Source organism: Paramisgurnus dabryanus, chromosome 10, assembly GCF_030506205.2.
Source record: "Paramisgurnus dabryanus chromosome 10, PD_genome_1.1, whole genome shotgun sequence".
Classification (NCBI taxonomy): domain Eukaryota; kingdom Metazoa; phylum Chordata; class Actinopteri; order Cypriniformes; family Cobitidae; genus Paramisgurnus; species Paramisgurnus dabryanus.
The window spans coordinates 28219261-28243379 of NC_133346.1; the positions used below are offsets into that span (position 1 = coordinate 28219261).

Sequence of the window (24119 nt, forward strand, 5' to 3'; positions counted from 1 at the left end):
CAGTTTTGTTTATGTAATTTTTCTGTCTTTTGAATCTACACACCCAGGGCACATTTGACACCTTGTGGATAAATAAATTGCTCAAAGTGTGACCTGCACGTACAAAGTGCCCTTCCAAAATCAGAACGTGCGCATACAGCATGCATTTATTATTCAGATGATTAAATTTGTGCCACGTACACTGACCATCGCATACACATAGAAAGTGAAATATACTCAGGCCTTTAGGGTCGGGTGGGGGCTTAGGAATATCCTGTCTATTTTTAAATGCTAGGAAGCCACACCCTAATTTGGAATTTTTACCCCCATTCAGTGTCTGAATTTACTCGCTTGTTTTCATTCAATGCAAAAAAAGTCATTTGTATATGCTGTCAGACCAATGAAAAGCACTGTATGATAATTGTTTAACATTTTAAGTGTTTCCATACTACCAAAAATAAGGCTGTCTTGATGACGAGTATTTTTTTTTTGCGATAAATCAAAGATGGTAGAGTACTGTACTAGGGTTCTGGGTTCCATTCCCAGGGAACACATATTGATGAAAAACATGTAATGCCCTTTAAGTCACTTTGAAAAAAGCATGTGTTACCACCTGTACTGTTTTCTTCAAATGGGCTCATTTGCAGATCAACCAAATATCAAAAAGACAACAAAGTGTGTGAAAAATGATTTTTTTTGCTTTTGTTTGAAATTTATTTCTACACAGACATTTGGCATAAAAAAGTAGCTATAAAAATCAAAATGAAATCCAATAAAAATAGTATCACAGTACAATCACCCTACAAACACATTTGGCATCTGTGTAAAAAACATATAACACTGAAAACATTTCAAAATTTCAGAAATATCATAAATAAACACCACAATCATATCAGTTTATACATACAGTGCTTAGAAAGGTTTAAATAACAAGTTTCAAAATAGCAACACAACAGGGACTAACCTAAACATACACACACACACACACTTGCAATATAAAAACTTGCGGGTGAAATTTGACCTTTAAAGAGTATAAAGAGTACAGTTTGAAAATGTCCCACTCACAAAACATTTGATCATATCTTTGGGATCATTTGTATTAAATGGCACCTATTTAATTGCTAAAAACAACGTTTGTGTATTTGGTATAATATGTTTGCGTGGTTTATGGTAAAAAAAAAACATTTTGCAAATGCTGTACATTTTTGTAGCTCCAGATTTCACTCTATTCGTGAAACACACAGATTTGAAAAGCTCTGTGTCCCTAATTGGCCAGCTAATGTGTATGTTGTGATTGGCCTGAATACCTCTGACGTCAGCCGGAAATGTGACGCTCCTTACCATGTTTGAAAGATTCGGTTACAATGCAATGCTAACAGGAGTTAACTTACAGAGTCCAAGAAGGAGGAATGATAATAATGTCATCTTCTCTACATCACCAATCCCAGGAAGTAAACTGTTGCCTATAATCCGTGTTTTTGTTGTAGTCCAAGAAAAGAGATTTACGTTGGAGAGGATAACTCGCGTCATTGTTTACTTTGGGGTATGAACCTTTTGCATATCATTAACATGTACTAACACACTTACGCACCAAAGGAAATATAAAAACTGGACAATAGGTGCCGTTTAAACATTCTTAAATAAGGATTACAACATATCAAATCTCTGCAAATGTGACATAATTCATTCTGCAATTAATTTCTCAATATGTAAAATATTGCACGTTAAATAAAAAATGATGCCTAAAACACTTAAAAAACTGGATTTTTCTTATTAAACAGACATGTAGACAGTACCTTAAAAGGAAATCCTGTTTTGTAACGCAGAAACAAGATGAACATGTCAGCATTATTCTCACAGTTAGGTTTAACTTCCTTTGTGAAATTTCCGTATGAAGGTACCCCTCCATTTCCTTTCAAAGGTGTCAAAATGCTTTAAACATTCATTCGGTGAAAGTTCATTTTGTTCTTATATGCTGAGTGAAGACGCATCAGGCTGTGTATACACCCAACCGTTTTTCTTAAGGCCTGCGTGTTTTCTCAGTTGTTTGAAATGAAAGCGCAGCACTTTTAAAAAACGACAACAGGTAGCGTGAAATAAACGCTCAGTCCCAAGTGCTTGGTCACCAAGGGGCGGTTTCCCAGACAGGGATTAGCCTCGACCTAAACTAAAATAAATGTAAGAGCTGTCAAATCTGAAAACAAATATCTTAAAAATACATCAGTGCCCTTTGTTTTGCTTCAAAATGCACACAAGTAAGTTTTTAGTAAGGCATGTTTGTTAAAACTCCCTCCTCCACTGTGATCATCGAACTGAGCTTTTCACCCAAGTTCAAATATTTTTCAAAAACTGGACAAAACCCGCCAACTGTTGGCTTTTTTGAAAAGCGCCGCACTTCCATCGGAAACAATTAAAACATATGGCGGTCACCGGTGTAAACGCTTTGGTGTGCACGCTACATTAGAGTGCAAAATGTCCGTACACTGTACTTTAATGTTGTTCACATTTAGCCGTGGTCAGTTTCAGTGCACCTTTGTTATGCAGTGTTCTCAGAGTCCTGAACTCCAGTGGCATACGGTGAGGACCTGCATTGGAGAAATAGCGATATTTCAGCGTGTCATAGTAATGATATTTAACAGGATTCCCGTTGCCGTCTTTTGGAAAAGGCCAAAATCCATAAAGGTGGATTTCGTCACAGAAGCGTGTAAACATGGTGTACATCAGTAATCCAGTGCTCGGTCTTTTGATCTTAATCTTGTTCGTGAGCCAGTATCTAGAAAATAAACATACATTTTTTATGGTTATTGCAAAAACTAAGATATTATTATCCTAGTCCCAGACCAAAATGCATGTTTGAGCTGCCTTAATTTAAAAACACCTTGTACTTACATATCTTAAAATATATCAGTGCCAATCATTTGCCTCAGAATGCACACCAGTATTGTTTTTTGTAAGGTTTGTTGATAAAAACTACCTAAATGTGCTAATATAACTAAGGCCTAGTCCTGGATTAATCTAAACCCTGCCCAGAAAACTACCCCGATATTTATTGGTGTCAGGATCTGAATTCATGCTCTGGCTCTTGTTTTATTGTGATCACATGTCATTAGATTGTATTCGGTGCCATGTGTTGTTCTTTCTCGATGTCTTTCATTTTAGATCATGAAGCCCATCAGTCACTAATGAGAAACTGAATCTTAAACTGGCTCTTCTATAAAAGCAATTAACTAAAACGTAAATTAAATTAAGTTAAATTAAGTTTCAGAATATTGTTGTTCAAGCTGGTTACTAATCTTTGCTAATGTGTTTGGGAATGTCAAACTTGTTGCTAGGTATTTAGGCTGTTTACTAGGATGTTTAGCTGGTTAATAGATTGTTCAAACTGGTTTTAATGTGTAGTTGCTTGAGTGGTCTGGCTGGAAAAACCCAGCAATGACATCAACAATGTTATCCAGATGCCTACATCTGAAACGTTACTTTCTTTACTTTCTTTTGTACTTTGTATCCATTTATGTATTTCAATTAAAATGTATTCAAAATAATCGTTTTTACAATTGTTGCAATTTTCTTATTTATTTTCACAAATTATCATGTCTTATTTTCAAAGTCAACCTATATGTAAATTCTATGTCATATGTGCTATATTTTAAGCTTAATTAGTAAACTATATCACATATCCAGGACAACATACACATCAGTATGGTAATTTTAAAGATGCACTGTGTAGATTTTAGCTGCATCTAGTGGTGAGGTTGCGAGTTGCAACCAACAGCTAAGTCCACTCCTAACCCCTCCCTTTCGAAATGCATAGACATGCAAACATCCCTGCGTTCCAGTTCGTTTTTTATGACCTTCCCTCGCTAACTTCCCTCAGTCTCGTTCACTCGGATGTACGTCATTGCTTACGTTGTACAAGTGCCCACTACTGCTGAAACACCTGAAGTAGGTTCAAATGGATCGCCCTTAGCCCTTGATCACATGGAAAGTGGAGACCGCCCCCTCCATGTGCAAAGCGCGAGTTGCTGAAGTGACGTCACAATCGTGATGCATTGTGGGATATGGAGCTGCCTGAAGTGTACATATGAAGTAGAGCGAGGGTCTGTCCATACAAACTTCCCTCGTCCACTTGACAAAGTGGAACGCACTTCAAAATGGGGACAGGAATTCCTCCAAGGGGAAGTGTTTAGGGAAGTTCGCGAGTGCGTGTCTAAAACTGGAGTGGAACGCACCCCATGTTGTCATCTGAGACTAAATAGTGATCAAACGCACCCTGTAGAGCAGTTTGTCCGTTTAGGGCTACTGTATAAACATGGCAGTGCAAAATTGCAACTTTCCTTTAAAGCCATGAGTAAAGTCTGTACGTGCACGGTCGAACGCACAGCCTTGCAAAGCATAGTTTATTTGATCGTGTAGTGTACACAGACATTCGACACATGCTACTACAATCTCCTGTAGGTACATGCTCGACATACGGATGGTTACAAAAATCCGCCGCAGGGTTTAATTTGGATTTGTCTTTGCATGTTTTTTTTTCTCTGTCAGATTTTGTTAATATTCACATGCATTATACGACTGGCAGACTGAAACGGTTTGAGTAAAAGATCTGCATTTGTGTTCTACTGAAGAACCAAAGTCACCTACATCTTGGATGGCCTAGGGGTGAGCTGATAAACAAAAATTTCATTTTAAGATGAACTATCCCTTTCATGACTGTAATACTGATCAATCTTTTAACCCTTGTGGGTTGTTGAGGACATTTTTGGCCATTTTTTTTAATGTCTTCATTTGGCCACAACTTTCTCTGCGGTTCAGCAAATGGAATGATTTTCAGTGACAAATCTTATATTTTACACATATTTTGAGAAAATGCTTTGAAATTTTTCTAAAACTCAACAATATACCGTGGGCAAATTTACTACCCTTTCGGGTTGTTCGTGGACAAAAAAGCCACTAAATTAAACGGCTGTAAAAATGTATCAGATGAATATTTTTTCAATTTTTTTTTCATAAATCTGTTAATCGCCCTCAGTCCTGATCAAAACTACCAAATGCTTAAAAAAATTCCATGATTTTAACGCTTTAATTGCCAAGTTCATAAGTGGTGTCACTGATTTGATGGAAAAAACACACAAAATTAAAGATTTTCAATATAAAAAGTGATTGTGGACTGGATTTTTTAAAACCTTTTTCACAGTCTTGGGCTTGTCAAAGATTGGTAAAAACATTGGCTTTGATGCATTTTTAGTTTTTGTGCAGCATCAGTTTTAATTTTTTTCTCCCTAATTAGTTGTTTGTGGCCATTTTTACCCCATTGACTTTCATTATAAAAAAAATTTTTGATTGCAGAGCCATGGCACCTTATTATCATGCATTCTATATTGTTGGTGTTTTTTCCTTTTGCTAAGAGGTAAAATTTGTAATTTTGGTGATCAACAGTAAAAATGACAAATTTTACCTCTTAGCAAAAGGAAAAACCACCAACAATCAAAAATGCATGATTATATGATGTCATGGCTTTGCAATAAAAAAATGGGGCAAAAACAGTAAATGAGGTCGGAGCCGATGGTGTAGTGGGCAAGTGCTCCGACATATGGTGCAGTCGCACTTTCGGCGACCCGAGTTCGAATCCCGGCTCGAGGTCCTTTGCCGATCCCGTACCCCTCTCTCTCCACCCTATACTTTCCTGTCCTCTCCTACACTACTATCTATCTAATAAAGGCATAAAATGGCCCAAAAACGTAACTTAAAAAAAAAAAAAAAAAAACAGTAAATGAGGGTGTAAAAGAATAAAAATTGATGCTGCACAAAAACTAAAAATGCACCAAAGCCAACGTTTTTACCAATCTGTGTGTTTGTGTGTTTTTTTCCCAAAATCAGTGACACCACTTATGAACTTGGCAATTAAAGAGTTAAAATCATGGAAATTTTGTAAACATTTGGTATGCTTGAAAATTCTGAGGTTGATTAACAGAATTATGAAAAAAAATGTGAATTTTTTTTTTTTTACAGCCGTTAAATTCAGTGGCCTTTTTTTCCCACGAACAACCCGAAAGGGTAGTGAATGGGAACAACCCACAAGGGTTAAGAAAAACTATAATTCTAACCAGACAAAGATATGAAAACGAGTCTAATGTTGGCTCTTTGTTTCATGACTTACCCTCGCACAGCGTGGATGAGACGAAGTGAGGGATAAGCCGTTCGGACATTCAGTTTGTTTTTAAGAATGAGTGCATTCACACCCTCGACGTGCTTCTCGCTGCCCTTCACCATGAAGGCAGGGATCCAAAGCACGCTGTCATTGAGCTGGCGTAAACGCTGTATGAAATGTTCCTGTGCCGTTTTATTACGCAGGCCCCCATACACCCGCTGAATAACTGAAGGGTTCATGGTGGTGAAGTCTGATTTTAAACCCACATCAACCGAAAATTCTTCTAGAGGAGCGAGATTACATCTGTTCAGAAGAAAAAGAAAAGCAAATATGAATTTAATGGAATGAATAAAAGTCAGAATAAAAGGGACTGAGGCTAACTAAAGTGTTCTTCTCTAAGTACAGTAGATATTCTATAGAAAAAAAAGTAAAGCTAGTTTATCTAAAAATACAGATTGTCACCATTAATGTTTCCTATTTCACTGCAAACCAGTATGTTTATGCTCTTTCTTGGAGATGAGCCTCTCCAGCACCAGAAATCAAGAAACCATGAGCTGATCTCTGCACTAAAATGGCAGCGGTTCGATCGTGCAGATTAAGGGCCGTTATTATCCCTTCAGACATCAAAAAGGGAGCCAAATTCAGGGCTGTCACAATGATTAAATAATTATGTCATCGCAATTGTTTAACCTTAATGTGATGATTTCAGATCACCGCAATGATTGCATCTCTCGAAAAAACAAAAGGGGGAGCTGCAGTGCCTGTATAAACGGGACAGTATAGTATCAGATGGTGCTCCTTAACTGACAGTGTAACGCGATACATTGCAAATCCATTCAATACAGTGGAAAAACAGCATTTAAAGAAATGCTGCAAAACTTTGATAAGCAATATGAATTGCCAGGTAAAACATACATTTCCAAAACGGCAATTCCAAATTTAGGGAAGTGAAAGATGCTATTCTTAGAGATCTGTAAGGAATTTATTTTTTGGCAGCCAATACACACATGTGGTCCAGTACTAATATGACCTTTGTAGGATTGGCCTCTATTTAAGGCCTATTCTGGTATAGTCAGTTTGTTTTGATTGCATTTTTCTTTTCAGTTATTTTTCAGACACTTTATAGTGTTTATTTCTTATGAAGAATTTTCACAACAATGTGTACAAAAAAATTATTAGAATCAAACGTCTAAGCACTAAAACAGGCAATTAATCATCATAATCGTCACAATTTATTAGATAAATAACCGTCAGCCAAATTTTATAACCGTGACAGCCTTAGCTAAATTTCAATGACCTATTTTGTCACATGCTTGTAGAGAATGGTTTACCAAAACTAAGTTACTGGGTTGTTGTTTTTCACATTTTCTAGGTTGACAGATGCACCAGGGACCCAATTATAGCACTTAAACATGGAAAGTGGACCAAATGGGATTCAATTTACTGGAGTAACACCATCCACATAAATAAAAACATGACCTTTAACCATTTAAGACCCTGCCTTTCCATAATACAATAGAAATAATTAGATGACGTCAAAGAATTACCGGATAACAAAGTCATGGTTGTCTATTTCCTTTCCGCATCGGCTCTTGAGGAGAATGCCAGAGTTTCCCACCACAGCGCATGTTTTGAACTTTTTGTTCTTCAGCGGAGAAACTTCAGGAAGTAAACTGTGTAGGGTGTGAGTCACATTAAATGTTCTCCGTCTTTCCAGAACATAGTGGATGATATCACCTGGTTTGAAATTGCTCTTGATAACAGACACGTCTCTCTCCGCATCCAAGAAACGAAGAATGTCCTTCCTTTTGATTTGAAAAACAAATGAAAGGTTACAGGCAAATACGGAAATTTGTATGTTACAATCAAACAGCCCTCACAACATAGACCGAAAAGGAAGTGGTCATCTGGGGGAACTAAGACCAAAGACCAAACCAACATTCAAAACAAACAAGAATACAACCTCTATACAGTCTAAAAGCTTGAAAAAAAAACGTAATTGACAGCCCAGAGATCTGATTGTTAATTGTGTTAATTTATAAAAATAATGCAAAAATATGAACACAATTAAAAAAAATTCATTTGTTTATAACAAAAAAAGTACTGTTGCATCTGTCCATCTTTAAATACAACCCCAAAACAGAAAAAGTTGGGACACTGTAGAAATTGTGAGTAAAAAAGGAATGGAATAATTTACAAATCTCATAAACTTATATTTTATTCACAATAGAATATAGATAACAAATCAAATGTTGAAAGTGATACATTTTGAAATGTCATGCCAAATATTGGCTCATTTTGGATTTCATGAGAGCTACACATTCCAAAAAAAGTTGGGACAGGTAGCAATAAGAGGCCAGAAAAGTTAAATGTACATATAAAGGAACAGCTGGAGGAGGACCAATGTTTAGGAATGGGAATGTTGTCCCATTCTTGTCTAATACAGACTTCTAGTTGCTCAACTGTCTTAGGTCTTCTTTGTTGCATCTTCCTCTTTATGATGCGCCAAATGTTTTCTGTGGGTGACAGATGTGGACTGCAGGCTGGACATTTCAGTAGTCAGATCCTTCTTCTACGCAGTCTTGAAATTATAATTGATGCACTATGTGGTCTGGCATTGTCATGTTGGAAAATGCAAGGTCTTCCCTGAAAGAGACGACGTCTGAATGGGATCATATGGATCTAGAACTTGTATAAACCTTTCAGCATTGATGGTGCCTTTCCAGATGTATAAGCTGCCCATGCCACACGCACTCATGCAACCCCAAACTATCAGAGATGCAGGCTTCTGAAAAGAGCGCTAATAACAACTTGGGATGTCCTTGTCCTCTTTAGTCCGGGTGACTTTGGTTTTCCAAAAAGAACTTCAAATTTTGATTCGTTGGACCACAGAACAGTTTTTCACTTTGCCACAGTCCATTTTAAATGAGCCTTGCCCAGAGAAAATGCCTGCGCCTCTTGATCATGTTTAGATATGGCTGCTTTTTTGACCTACAGAGTTTTAGCTGGCAACAGCGAATGACACGGTGGATTGTGTTCACTGAAAATGTTTTCTGGAAGTATTCCAGAGCCCATGTTATGATTTCCATTACAGTAGCATTCCTGTATGTGATGCAGTGCCGTCTAAGGGCCCGAAGATCACAGGTATCCAGTATGGTTTTCCAGCCTTGACCCTTACGCACAGAGATTGCTCCAGATTCTCTGAATCTTTGGATGATATTATGCACTGTAGATGATGATAACTTCAATCTCTTTGCAATTTTTCTCTGAGAAACTCAGAAAACTATTTTTTGCTGCAGCATTGGGGGAATTGGTGATTCTCTGCCCATCTTGACTTCTGAGAAACACTGCCACTCTGAGAGGCTCTTTTTATACCCAATCATGTTGCCAATTGACCTAATAAGTTGCAAATTGGTCCTTCAACTGTTCCTTATATGTACATTTAAATTTTCTGGCCTCTTATTGCTACCTGTCCCAACTTTTTTGGGAATGTGTAGCTCTCATGATATCCAAAATGAGCCAATATTTGGCATGACATTTCAAAATATCTTCCTTTCAACATTTGATATGTTATCTATATTCTACTGTGAATAAAATATAAGTTTATGAGATTTGTAAATTATTCCATTCATTTTTTACTCACAATTTCTACAGTGTCCCAACTTTTTCTGTTTTGGGGTTGTAGAAAACTTATTTATATATACACATGTCAGAATCCTGCCGGATCCTGTTGGTATTTAGATCTAGTTTAGCATGGCAGGGTTCTGACAGTACATATGTTCTATGTGGGAAATGTGTGGTTGTAGTATTGGTTTATTCCGACCACGCATTTCCCGGGTCTCGTCACTTTTTCCCCGATCCCTTACTCGTGATTATTTTCAGCTGTATGTAATTTACTTTCTTCCTATTTAAGAGTCCTTGTGTTTGTTGTCCAGTGCACGTTCGTCTTGTTTCATGCCTTGTCCCATGCTTGTTTCTTGCCCTGTCGGTTCCAGTAAGTTTTGTATATATTTAAGTCTTGATCTGTTTAATGTGTTGAAAGTTACTGTTAGTTTTTGTTAAGTTTAGTGTTAGTTTAGTGTTGTCTTCCCTTGTCTTGTTTTGCCCCCTCGTGGGTTTTGTTTTCCTGTTTTTTCCCCTGTTTTGTAATAAATTCCTTTTTTGTTACGTCCGCATCTGGGTTCGTGTTTTGTGTTTACCCAAACCCTGACAACACACACACAGGTTTCCATGTATTGTTGGGACATTCCATAGACGTAATGGTTTTTATACTGTACAAACTGTAAATTCTATTCCCTTCCCTAATATAATGCAAACCATTAGAGGAAACTTCCCCTACTTCACATTTTCAAGAAACATCGTTCTGTTTGATTTACAAGCTCAAAATGTCAAAAAAATACTGGTATTCCTATCTTTGTTGGGACAATTGGTTGCATGCACACAGTCTCTGAAAGTACTTTCTTCAGCCTCATAGTTAAAAGCATACGTCTTTATTTTAAACAATATGAATAACCACAGTCTCTTAGCAAATTTTGAAAGTCAAAGAAAGTCGCAATCGTCTTTACTTCCGGGTGAAACAAAATTCTTCCGGGTGAAACAAAAAAATAGTGGGCGTAGCTTGTGCTTTCCACTGTGATTTTCGAGGGTGGAAGTTTTTAGATTTTGATTGAAGTTTACATAAAAAAATAAGAATTGTCAGTTTTGATTTCATTGAAACTTTAACCCAACCTGGCACCCATTGTCAGAGAAGTATGCCGAGGTTAAGACAGAACCTTAGTGTAAAAATACAGAGAAAAACTTTTAAAACCCAAATAATCCTTGGGGACACCAAAACGGGAAAGAAAACAAAATTGAAAAAAACTGCACTGAAATACAAAATCTGATGAAAGCATTGAGAAAACCGTATGACAAACTGTCAGGATAAGATACTGAACTCATGGACAGCACAAGACATGATGACTCACAAGAGTAATACAGTATATAAAAAGGAAGGAAATCAGGAAGGTAACAAGAAGAGCAGGTGGGGCAAATGAGAGAAAATACAATACTGAAACCAACAAAGGAAGAAAACAAATGAAAATATCCTAACATTAAAACAAAACATCCTAACATTAAAACATAAAAAATATCCTAACAATGGGGCAATGAGAGAATATACAATACTGGATCCAACAAAGGAAATAAACAAATGAAAATATCCTAACAATAAAACAAAACATCCTATCATTTAAGCATTAAAATATCCTAACATTAAAACAAAACAAAATCCAACAGGACAGCTGATATCCTAACAGCTGTATTTTAATTATCCACGTATGTATGTACATGTTTATGCAAAGTCATTAAGTCCACAAAACCCATACTAAACATGTTTTCACAAGACTTTTAAAAAGTGGATCTAGGTGTCTAGAGTTTTTCTTCAAAATGGAAGGCAGGAATGTGAGAGGGGACAACAAGAAAGAAATGTATATACAGTGCACAGCATAAATGATTACACCCCCTTTAAAAATTAAGATTTTATCCACTTGTTAGTAAAAATTAGACCAATTTTCTGTATTTTACACACCAGTTTTATTAAACATTTATGTTTCTTAACATAAGAGTTAAAGTTTACTTACCATCTAGGGTATGAAAAATAACACATTTAAATCAAATGAGGTCATGCAAAAATGAGTACACCCTACAAAGATTCTTAAAAAAAAAAAAAAATTCTAATATTTTGTATGGCCTCCATTCTTTTTTTAAAAAACATCACTAATTCTTCTAGAGATTGAATAAACAAGTTGACAACATACAGTTACATCTTTTATTCTCCATTCTTGAACAATAACCTCTTTTCAATCCTGAATTGAAAATGACATTCTGCTTGTCTTGTTAGAACTCCCCATACCTCAACCTGGGTTGGGGTCTGAATCACTTTTACCCTGTGCTTCTTCTAAAATGAATCAGTGACTTTAGATGTGTGTTTTGGGTCACAATCATGTTAAAAGATTGCCCGGTGACCAAGGGCACAGAGTGATGGTACTAGCATCTTTTCTTTAAAGGGGACATATTATGAAAATCTGACTTTTTCCATCTTTAACTGCTATAATTGTGTCCCCAGTGCTTCTATCAACCTAGAAAATGTGAAAAAGATCAACCCAGTAAATTAGTTTTGGTAAACCATTCTCTGCAAGAATGTGAAAAATAGGTCATTGTAATTTGGCTCTTATTGTGATGTCAGAATAAGGTAATACCGCCCCCTTTATCTGCACTATCCAACCACAGCACTGCCATTTAGTTCAAAGAGAAGAGAGGGAAAAGAAGGCTTGACAGCACAATTGAGTTTCAATTACAACAAACCACCATCATTGTGATCAGTGTTTGCACTTCAGCCGCTCATTTGCATTTTAAATGACACACCCAAAACGGCACACTTTTGCTCGGACCTAGATTAAGACTTAGTTTACATCTTAAAAAAAATCTCATAATATGTCCCCTTTAAGTATTTCACAGTACATCTGTGTATTCATGATGCTGTCTATAAAAATTTAACTCTCTGTCACCTGCAGCACTCACGCAAGCCCACAGAAGAGCACTGCCACCACCACGCTTTACTGTTTATACCATGCATTTTTCATTGTACTCCTCACCTTTGCCACACCATAAAGTTCGGAACACCTCAGAGGCTCAAAGACTAATCTTTGTCTCATTACTCCAAAGTATAGAGAGCTAGAGACCCAATAGTCTTTACCTTTCAAAATATAAGCTCTAGCAAAAGGCTTTTTGTGCATTGGCTTTACCAGTGGCTTCCTCTATGAATGACAGCCATGCATGACTCTCTTTTTCACTGCACGTCCGTCATGTGGTGTCACAGGAAACAACCCAGCTTGACTTTCTAATGACTTAGCCAACATGTGCTGAACTTGCATGATGATTTTTTTTTACGTCTCTCATCACAAAACGCTCTTGACGAGGTGTTAACTTCAGTGGACGTCCTGGAGATCGCAGAGAGCTTCTCACAAGTCCATCCTTTTGTTTATCTTTGGATCCCTTTTGTGACAGTATTCAAACTTATTAGCAATGCTTAACTAATAATCTTGAAGCCTTGACCATTTTGTTCAAAAGAAATTATTTTATTTCTCATGTCTTGAGACATTTCTTTACCATTCTGTCACTATTACATGACTTACACATTATGCTGTGCACTGTATATACACCGCCACTGGTGTATGAATATATATAAACTTTTTTCTTTCTTTTATTGTATGATTAATAATGAGACAGACAGCTTTAAGATTACTGTAATGCAAGGATCTAATATAATGTTACACATCAGATGTTTTTCCTGAACAGTTAACCAAACATTCAATTTAAACATAACAGATTATATCTGTGTGAATTCTTGTCAAAACAGATATTTTTTAAACTGAAATTCTGTGTAGATGTCTATATATCGGTGTCACACCTGCAGTTCAGATGTGTCGGTCAGCGTGAGGAAGATCGCTTTAGAGTCTTGTCTTTCTTAATAACTCTTTTAACATCAATCAGGTGCCGAAGTTTCTCTCGCTTAATAATTATAATTATTTTAAAATCAAGCAAGTCCTGCACTCTATTTTCTAATTCCTGCATGTTTTAAAACCGAAACTAAAATGTCAGATCCGCAAGTGGATGGACAACCATCCTTTATGTCCTCTTTAAGCATTTATGACGGTACACCTCTCAGAAAACATACAGATAAAGATCATTCTAGATGTTCAACGACCATTTAGAGCATTGGATTCGGTAGACGAGAGCTTAATGTTCTTATTTTTATGGAAACCTTGTTACAGGTAACATTTACTGTCAAAGGCTGTGTCTCAATTTATGAGACTATGGGCTAGACCAAGGGTCAAACAGAAATTGTGTGTTGCGTTAATCACCTGCTAATAAATTTGTGGCTTTAAAATGAATTTGTGTAAACACATTATTAATGTGTTCATTTTGACAGCCATAATTGTTATACATTTATTTACACACTTAACATATAAATAAATGTAGTTAATAATGTTTCCAGGTAAAGCTCACAAAACCATTTAACAGTGCAGGTTACTCACCTTATTATGTTCACAACAGTGACATTAATTTTCCACTTTTCACCATTCACCAGATCACCAACACCCATCAGCCTTGTAGCACTTAACTCAAAGTTCCTGTTCAAAGAGATGAAGCATGCAACATTTTTACATCTATATTTTTGTAAGCCACAGAACAAATTAAGTTGATGTTTAATTAAACGTATAACCCCTATTATGAACAACACATTTTCTTGCCATAGATGATAAAAACAGGGATGTACTGACACTGATATGAGGACAAAAACGGCTTGCTCAAATAGGTTTACTCAAACCTGTTAATTTGCTTGATAATAAAAACAGAAGCATACAAACTTGAAGCATACAAACTTGTCTCTGAAAATAAAGGAACTTAAATGACTCATATGGTGTGGATTTATGAATTTTGAGAGACTTACCTGACAGAATATTTGCATCTTTGAGGAACTATACTCAAATGAGTGTATTTGTATAGTGTTTTTGCAATAAATGCAAAATGTGAAATGCATGAGGATATTGCAAATAAAGTCCTGATAGAGGGAACCTTGTAAAACAGTTGTAATGTATCTTCTATGTGTGTACTGTGTATAATAATAATTATGTATATATAAATACACACAGATGCAAGTATATATTTAAGAAATTTTTATGTGTGTATATACATTTTTATATTGAAATATAATTTAGATTTTATATAATTATGAATACTTTTTTTCTTAAAATTATACATGCATGTGTGTGTATTTATATATACATAATTATTATACACAGTACACACACACACACACACACACACACACACACATTTTTCTGCAAACTATTAGTCGCGACTAATCGTTTCCCAGCCTTGGATCCCTTTTCCGTACGTCATGCCTGGCAATGCCCACATACCTTCTACTAGGGGTGTAACGATACACACTATAATACCCGTCTGATATAGGCCTAGTCCACACGGACACGGGTATATTTATAACCGGAGTTTTCCCTAAAAAAAAATCCCGTCCACACATTCTCGGTTTGAATTAAATATCCATCCACACGATAAAGCAAAAGCACGCTATCAAGCGCTGTCAAGAGCATGCCACACCAGCAGGCGGGGATATAACCCAAATCGTGTTCCGCAATATAGTGAGATAACTGAGCATCTATCTGTACACATGTTAGAAGCCCTGTTAGCACAGTTATTATTAGCAAGATACGTCCGCTGTCCTTGCACAGAATCATCAACAAAGCAGTCAGCGGCGCACAATCTTGACGTCAAACACAGTGGATAACGGCGCACACTTTGACGTCGCAAGGCAAAACTCCCGGTTTTACTCTCTTCACGACACCACTGTAACCGGGGTTTCTCAAAAAGCTCACCCTGGCCGGGGTTTTCAAATATGCTCGGTTTCAGTGCCCTGATACTGCGGTTTTGTGTGGACGAACGGCCGAACCGCGTGAAAAAACTCACGGTTATAAAAATACCCGTGTTCGTGTGGACTAGGCCATAGATTCTGAATTGCGATGCCGGTATTATGCACAACTCTTTCATGTACTACGACTGTTTGATCAAGTCCTTATCAATCTAAAAATCAGTTTGAGTCATTATAACATGTATTTGAAAGAGCAACACTCATCAAACATAATCATTATAAATATTCTTTATTATCATGAAAATACCTGAAAATGTTTGAAGAACGGTGATATAAGTAGGCTATGTTTATACGTTTCCTGGAGCTGCCTGTGTAATGGTACTTCTTCTGCGGTGCATATTGAGTTTCTGCATGAGAGCGCTATCTGGCTTTTGGATGTAGGGCATTTCACCATAAATCATTGAGAAGCATAGCAAGAAAAATCGCACAATGTAATTTTACACCCCTACCTTCTACATGGTCTTTACGGCGAATACACTAAAGCTGCATTCAGACTAGCAGCGACTTTCTGTGTGTCGGCCGTCTCTTTCAAAGAGGTCGTTATCTAAATCTGTTTGTCATAAACAATGAGTACCATCCACTAGGGCTGCACGATTAATCGTTTTTAAACCGAAATCGCGATTTGGATGGTGCGATTTTCGAATCGCAAAAGCTGCGATTATTTCGATTCAGAACTATCAAATATAACAATCATCTAGTACGCAGTTTTTGACAGTTCGCTTCATGCGCATTTTACGTTTGATGCAGTTTAAACCAATAGAGGGCATTAACACTGAGGTGCTGACTGAACGTCAGATAACGCCATTGCGCGAGCAGCAGTTCAACTCCCCAACAAAGTGTACGGCCATATGATTTCCACGATGCAGAAAACACGGACAGAATCACGAAATGCATACAAATGGAATTAACTGCACAACACGGAATGACATGGAAGTTGGCAGATTTTGGATTCAGTCATTTTTAAAACCCATTATAACTCATTAACCGGCAAATGAAAGGACAGAAATGAGCGAAAACATTACCCTTTTGTGTAATGTTGGACTTAAAGAAAGGTGTATATACGTCCATTTCTCGTCATGCATCGCAAACAATGACAAGCGCCTCATAAGCAGGTTTCATTAAAGCCCGGAACACAGCAGACGAAAGAGGTACAGTATAGTTTCTTGCACGCGCACATCCGCACCGCTTTGAAAGTATATTTACAGGCACGAGGGTTCATGAAGCGCGCACACAGAGAGCAGTCAGCACACGCGTGATCCCTAAACTTAAGTTTTCTTTCTTGTCTAATTGAAAATAAACAGCTGGATGTTTATCAGTACACTAAAGCAGAGCAGTTTTAAAGCTGTCTTGTGTCTTAAAGTGACAGACAGTAACCTGGTGCTTTCTGTGTCAAAAATGTTTATTACACACCAAAAATTAAAATCACTCCTTACTCTTAACTGAACAAGCTTCTGCAGCTCCACATTTAAAATCCTACAGTGAGGACTGTGCAGTGTTTAATTTGTATTTTTTGCTTTTGTTAAATCATAGATTCTAATAACTAATATATTTACATTTATTACAGATGCCTGAAAAGTAAAACAAGATGAGTATAGTCTTATGATTAAAAGAAAAAACTAAACATTTGCTTGTCATAAGCATTGTTGTAGTGACAGTCAAAATACATTGGCCTATATGTTATTTTAAATAAAACTTTCAATACATTTTTGTTAAACTGTTTTAATGTTAGATTTAAAAAAACCTGTGTCTGCAGAAGAGCAAAGTCCTGCAGACACCTTGGTACAATGTTTAAGAGGTCTTATATAAACAGTAGCACAGCATCTTTCTTTGGTGCTATTAAAACCACCACAACAAACCTGGATGTAGCTTTTTTATTATATACTAATGAATCGCACTTTAAATCGCGAATCGCATTTTTGATCAGAAAAATCGCGATTAGATTTTTTCTCCGAATCGTGCAGCCCTACCATCCACCCCAGTAACTGACAAGAGACAGATGACATGAACTCCACTGCTTTGCTCTTATTAAAAGTCGCTTATAACTTGCATAAAGTTAAACTTTTCTCAACTGGTCACGCCCCATTCAGTTGCCAAGGGTCTTTGTCACTCGTGTCGCTGGAAGTCGCCAAGCTTCCATTGAAATCAATGAGCCTCAGCCTCAAGCTATGCGGCTAATTCATGTTTAGCTCTGCTAATTTGTAATTGGTCCACTTTACAAATGTGTTGAGTAATACAGAATGCCTGCCAATCGTATTACTTGGAGTCACAATAAGTTGGTTTACAAACTGCAGTGCTTTATCAGTACTCTGTGTCCGTTTGGCTAAGGCATATAAAGTTATCGTTTGGGTGTTTAAGGGAGAGCAGGGGTGAAAGTGATTTTTTTCCAAAAAAATCTTAATTTTAAAAGGATATGTTTTAGACAAAGATATACTTTTGCTGTGGTCAATAACTCACAAGTGTAGTCTATCAATACCAGTGGAATTTTGAACAAATGTAAAACGACTTTAGTTTAATTTCACTTTGAACTTAAGTAACGCAATGTTACTTTCAACCCTGTCAGCTGAGATAAAAGTAACACACAGGTGGGTCAAAACAAAAGTAACATAACAGAACAAAATTTATTTGTTTTAAGTAAATATACATGACTGTGACCTTGTTAATATGTTACTGCAAACCTATTTTGTTGTTTATCTTTGCAAAAAATAATGAAATTTTCATTTTAAATTTCAGTCTCATCAAATGTTTCAAAACCAACCCGAAACTACACACATGAATTGCTGAGAATAAAACATTTGAACAATATGGAAATTTTAACATATTAGCATCGGGACAAAAGTAACAACATTTAACATTTAAACCTGATTTACTTTTATTTTGCAAAACTCTAAGAAGGCAAACTTCCCGATGTGTTAAAGCACTAAATAACCTGTAGATTGATCGGTACTGTAACACATGAAACAAGAAATTCAACGCGTTATAAAAAATGACAGCTTTAGAAATTTACTTATCATGGTTGAAAACAGCTTTCAGGACCTATACGTGCGAAACTATGACAAAATAACATGAAGAAAATCAAAGATGTCTGTTAGAAATCAGTGAGTAATACAAAAAATGCAAGGCAGAAGTTAATTCCTCTTAAATTGAGCTTTAATAAGTCATCTGGTGAATTCACCCAGCATTTATCATATCGCAATAAACATTGCAGGAAAACAAAACATTGCAATGTAGGTTTTTCCCCCAGTATGGTGCAGGCTTACTGTTAACACAGAGTAATGTGCAACTGTGACCAATCAGAGCAGAGTAGCATTATGCAAAGCAGGGTTTGCAAGATAAATCTTTAAACAATACATTTGAGAGTCACTGGGAAATATGGAAAATTTTATTTAAAAAAATGGTTTTTGTTACCTTGCATGAATGAAAACTTGTTGTTAGAGACTCCTAAAAACACATATTAACATTTCTAACAGCATAATGTGCTCTTTAAGGTACATATACAGATACATTTGGCACCAACATGTAAGAGGACCTGAAAGGGTACCGCCCCAGTGACAGCTACAGCAGAGATCACTCTTTTTTAATGTATAAAGAATAAGTATATGGATATATGGATAAACCTGCACCTAGAGTAAATACATGTACTGTATGTGACTGACTGACCATATCAGGGTTAAGCAGCTCTATTGCTCTTTACTTTCTATTAGGCTCACACTTTTTTTGCAAACAACTTCACAACTATTACCAGATTACATTGCAATGCAAGTTCAGAAATTAGTTGTTCGTTTCAAATAAACATGTTACACCAAACCGTAAGAGCAATGCATGTTTTTTTCCTGTGGTTCCTGTATTCTGCAAAACCCACAGTGATTACTGATGATATGCAATGATAAATTAAAATGTAAAAGGGAAATACAGATTGCTGTAAATCCTGCTCTAAAGGGCTGTCCACACGGAGACGCGAATCACTGTATACGCATAAATTTGTTATCGTATTGGCGTTTCATCCACACGGATCCGGCGATTTCAGAGAGTGAAACCGCTATTTTTTGAAACCTGGTCCTAAAGTGGATAAATCTGAAACCGACACCCTTGCGGTTTCGTCTGTACAGCCAATCCGTATATTTTGTGAAGCGAAAACGTCATCACATCACGTGTCGGAAGCGTCACACGTAACAGCAACAACAATAACGGCGGATTACGTGATTGTGTTCGTGCTACAGAAGCTACTAAAGCCTACTAGCTTTATTACAGCAAAATCTATTGCGTCTATGCAATTGTGGTGACCAACAAGCGATAAAGGACAACACCATACGTTGGCTATGCGCATGCTCAAAGTCTTCTTCTCCGTGTATAGTGTATATCTGTGGCAGAATTACAGCGCCCCATACTGGTCCGGCATATATACTACACCGCTTTCAGTCGGTTTCAGTGGTTTCGTGTTTACGGATTATTTTTTTAGAGCAAGGAAAAAAAATGATCGGATAGGGAATGCACCGGCTTCGTGTGGATATAGTATAAATATGCTGCTGTTTGCCCTCATTGTCATGAGATGTCAAAAGATTTTTACAATCGATTAAATAAACATCTGCATATCTTAAATCAGTACAGTCAATTGGATAAAATATGCATTATTGGGTGTTATGCTATTTTGATTTGTTATTACTAATTAGTCATAATTAAATTACTGTATGTTGTAAATCAACAGATGCTGTCCTTAACAGCTTACTGTAACTTTTTTATTTGTCTGATCATTTCTGTAACATATACAACAAAGATATCAGAATTAAATTAGGCAGATATCTTAGTAAATAGTTTTTGCTCAGATGCCCCCAAGGTATTAATCCTATTATGTCAAGAGGCCAAAAACATCCCATGTATCCTTTCACCCTACACCTCTTAGAATTTACATACATGACCAAACCATCTTTGTACTTTCATTTGACAGTTTAATAAATATTTTATCGTTTTAGTCATTTGCAAACAACCAAAGATATATTAACTAAATGTAAAGTCAGCAGCAAAAAGTACAGACATTTAGTTAACATTTACTGTGAGAGTTAGTTAACATTTACTGTGAGAGGTTTCCGCTTCTGTTTTTTTTAACCAGGCACAATGAGTTTGCACTTGAAAAAAAGGAAACCACATCAGATAAAACTGAAAAACTGTCTGCTGTCTCACTTACATACGCAGATCACACACACGTACGCAAACAAAACGGTTTCCAATTTTATGTAATAACATTACGTAACAAATAATTCATGACTGGTGTTTGAATTATTCGAAAATAATGGACACCCAAAGTGGTAATACCAAATCATTTTTCCTGTTTGGTTACCACAAACTTTGCTCTAGTGATTATTTTAACACATTTAACGGATTAGGCGTGCCCTCAGAAAAATAATCAACACCCGTGGAACATTTATTAACCAATCAGAATAAAGCATTCAACAGCCTAGTGGTATAAATAAACAATGACTTTTATACTACTAACCCATTCCCCTAACTCAGTCTCTAAACTTTACTCTCACAGAAAATGTTCTGCTTTTTTAGATTTTTAAAAACATTATTCTGTTATATGTATTAGCTTGTTTCCTCATGGGTACCAAAAATGTCCCCACAAGGTAAAAATGACTGGTATTATCACTATTTTTGTGGGAGCATTCTTTATCCAAATGTTAAATTAAGCACTTCATTAAAATATGTCAATAAACAACTTAATTATGTTTTAGTTTGTAGGATCTGTTGTGAAAAACAGATCTCTTCTTTTAAGTAAAGCGCAATGCGAGCAAGTATGAGCATGACCACATTTTTCAGTTCCTCCTGGTAAAAAAAAGGTGTGCGGTCTTAAACGAAGAACCTAAATGTGCTTATATCTCGAAGCTAAATGTTCGACTTTAACTATAAACATCTGTCAAAGAGAAAGATGTTCTTTATGAAAGATATTTACAGGACAGTTATAATGTCAGACTACAGCTTCATCTCAAACAGGGACGCACCAGGGCGCTTTTACAAAAATATACAAGCTTAACTTTAACAAGTGTCTGAAAGTAATGCTTAAAAAGTGTGCTAAAAAGGCGTGGCAGGTGTCGGAATAAAATAAACAATTCAGCTCAAACAAAGCGAAATGTAAATCTATCCTAATTCGATTAACAAGGACAATGGCAAACTGAAGATTTGGGGATTTTCGCTGGTCTGCAGTGAAATAAATAAATATATACGCTGCGCTTTTCAGTTTATAAAGCTTCGCATCAAACAGACTATGATGTACATCCAAAGAAAAGCAGTATTTAACTGTTTTATTGAGAACAGTAGAGCTCTTACCCAGACAATACAGCTTCCTGATGTTCACTTTTGCCTATTTCAGTCGTCTTATAAAATATCAGCAAAATGCTTATGGTGCAGATAGTCCACAGTTTCCGTGTCAGTCGCATTTCGTGTATAAATCTTACTAAGATTTTAAAAACTGTTTGAAACCTTGTGTTCACCCATTGCACATGTCAGTGCTGAGAGATCCGCTTTGCTTTACGCATCACCACCACTACACCCGTCACACTGTGAGTGACAAATCCAATAGCCAATGAAGTCTACCATATGTAAATTAGCTTATATATCAAGCCAATCGCGATGCAGCAGACTCAGAGTAGCGGTCCGGAAACAAACATTGAAAAGCATGTCATATGGGAGTCTGGGACGAGGGTTAGTTAATCAAATTGAAAAAAAAGAAGATTAGGAGGTAACATTTAAATAATTAGATAAAGGAATGTATTATCAAAGGAGCTTCTGTCAGAAGGTCAACTGTTCCAGGTATTCTGCATTTACAGGTTTACTAATAGTTTTAAGTAAAGACAAGAGCCATCTGAGAGAAAAGTGAAAGTGGCATGCTTGTCAAGTATGTAACGCATACTTAAAAAATATAACCCATCCTAGTGAGTAGTGAACACAGACGCACTGTTTGCTAGTCCATAGGATTAGTAACATTCAAAGAAAGTCACAGTAACTTTTGAAACTCATTTACAGATACACTGTACAATATCATGAAATGTTATTTAGTACAGTGGGCTCCTGTATATATATATAGTTTTAATCTTTACAAATAAACCCAAACTTTTCCATCTCCAAATATTCTTTCAAATCATATCATACATTTACCAATGGCAGGGGCTATTTTGTAATCCACTTTAAGTTGTCCTTTTTTAGGAAAATAAAACCCAAGCACAGATTTAAACAGATTTAAAGCCTTAAATCCTTGTCCTGATGTCAGTTTGTTTATGGCTCTCACTGTAATTAATTAAGTTCAAGTTTACTGTATAAGTTGAAGTATACCCAGTCAACACTTTGATCTCTCAGTGAAGTCACTGAGCTTATAAGATCCTCAAAATGTGTGCGTCACAGTGAGCTAAAATTGTAACCACACAGCGCAATCACGGTTTGCTCATATATTCAGGTCACCATGAGGTCACTTCACACTCACTGGGAGCTCCTACTACCCATAAAGCACATGGGATGAAAAGTACCAGATGTCGCTCAGAGAATTAATATTCTAGCGTTTGCTTATCGGAAACATGTCGCAGAGACGTTAGCATTTAATTGCAAATAATATACGGACAATAAAAAAAGTAAAACAGACGTGATTGTCTCTGCATTTAACCCCTCCACTGAGTAGTGAAGCCGTCCACTGTAAGTCATGAATGCAACACCCCAATAATCAATCACTTTCTGCCAGCTGTGGGAATCAAACCACCAACCTCTGGGTTACACACACAACTCTGACTCTCTAACCACTAGGCCAAAATGCTGGGACAAAACAAATCTGTGAATCTTGGTCACTTTTACCTCCTATCTGTGTGAGCTTTCTAAAACCTTATTTAGGCTTCTTGATGCCATAACGTTGTTGTTGACATTTTGTATGGTATACAGTATACATTACACACCTTGTATATGGCTGTATAAAATGCTGTGCAGAAAGTGTCCTAAATTTGATCCCATGATCATTCCTATAATATTTCTTAGAAATTATAGGAACGAAGGGTGACATTCTACTCTTGGGCCAACATTTTCCAGACATGTGTGCTGTCCTGCTATAACAGAATAAGTGTGCCATTCCCCTAAAATTATGACTTTAGTATGAGCACACAGTGAGTGTACCATGACTTCACATTGTGACCATGATATGAGTCACAGATAGGGTTGCCACCCATGTCTGATAAAAAAGCGGGACGTATCGATGACCCGACCAACTGGTTGCTCACAAGCCCCCTAACAACCCCCTCCCCCAATAGCATAATATTTCTATAGACCTATGCAATTATTGGCAAGACTTTACAATTCTTATTTTGTTAATGTAATAACTAACATGAACTAACCGTGAACAGTACATGTGTTACTGTATTTGTTAATCTTTGTTAACATTAGTTAATAAAAATACAGCTGTTCATGGTTTTTTCATGTTAATTCACAGTGCATTAACTAACAAGATTTAAATAATGTATAATTAACATTAACAAAGAT

At 36.5% G+C, this 24119-nt stretch overlaps 1 protein-coding gene across 1 annotated transcript; it reads right to left on the bottom strand.

Annotated features, from left to right (window-relative positions):
• Positions 1-1150: 1150 nt before the first annotated feature.
• Positions 1151-22142, bottom strand: st8sia4 (ST8 alpha-N-acetyl-neuraminide alpha-2,8-sialyltransferase 4). The gene is made up of 5 exons (XM_065240571.2): positions 21933-22142; positions 14203-14298; positions 7675-7932; positions 6137-6430; positions 1151-2752 (listed from the first exon to the last, which is right to left on the bottom strand). The coding sequence occupies exons 1-5, from the start codon at positions 22040-22042 to the stop codon at positions 2470-2472; spliced, it is 1041 nt and encodes a 346-aa protein (XP_065096643.1). The 5' UTR covers positions 22043-22142; the 3' UTR covers positions 1151-2469.
• Positions 22143-24119: the final 1977 nt, after the last annotated feature.

Coding starts and splice junctions, on each gene's coding strand:
- st8sia4 (XM_065240571.2), bottom strand. CDS start 22,042: ATGCGACTGACACGGAAACTGTGGACTATCTGCACCATAAGCATTTTG. Junction 7,933..14,202: donor ACTGTTGTGAACATAATAAG/GTGAGTAACCTG, acceptor TCAAATCAAAAG/GAAGGACATTCTTCGTTTCT. Junction 6,431..7,674: donor AACCATGACTTTGTTATCCG/GTAATTCTTTGA, acceptor TCTTCTGAACAG/ATGTAATCTCGCTCCTCTAG.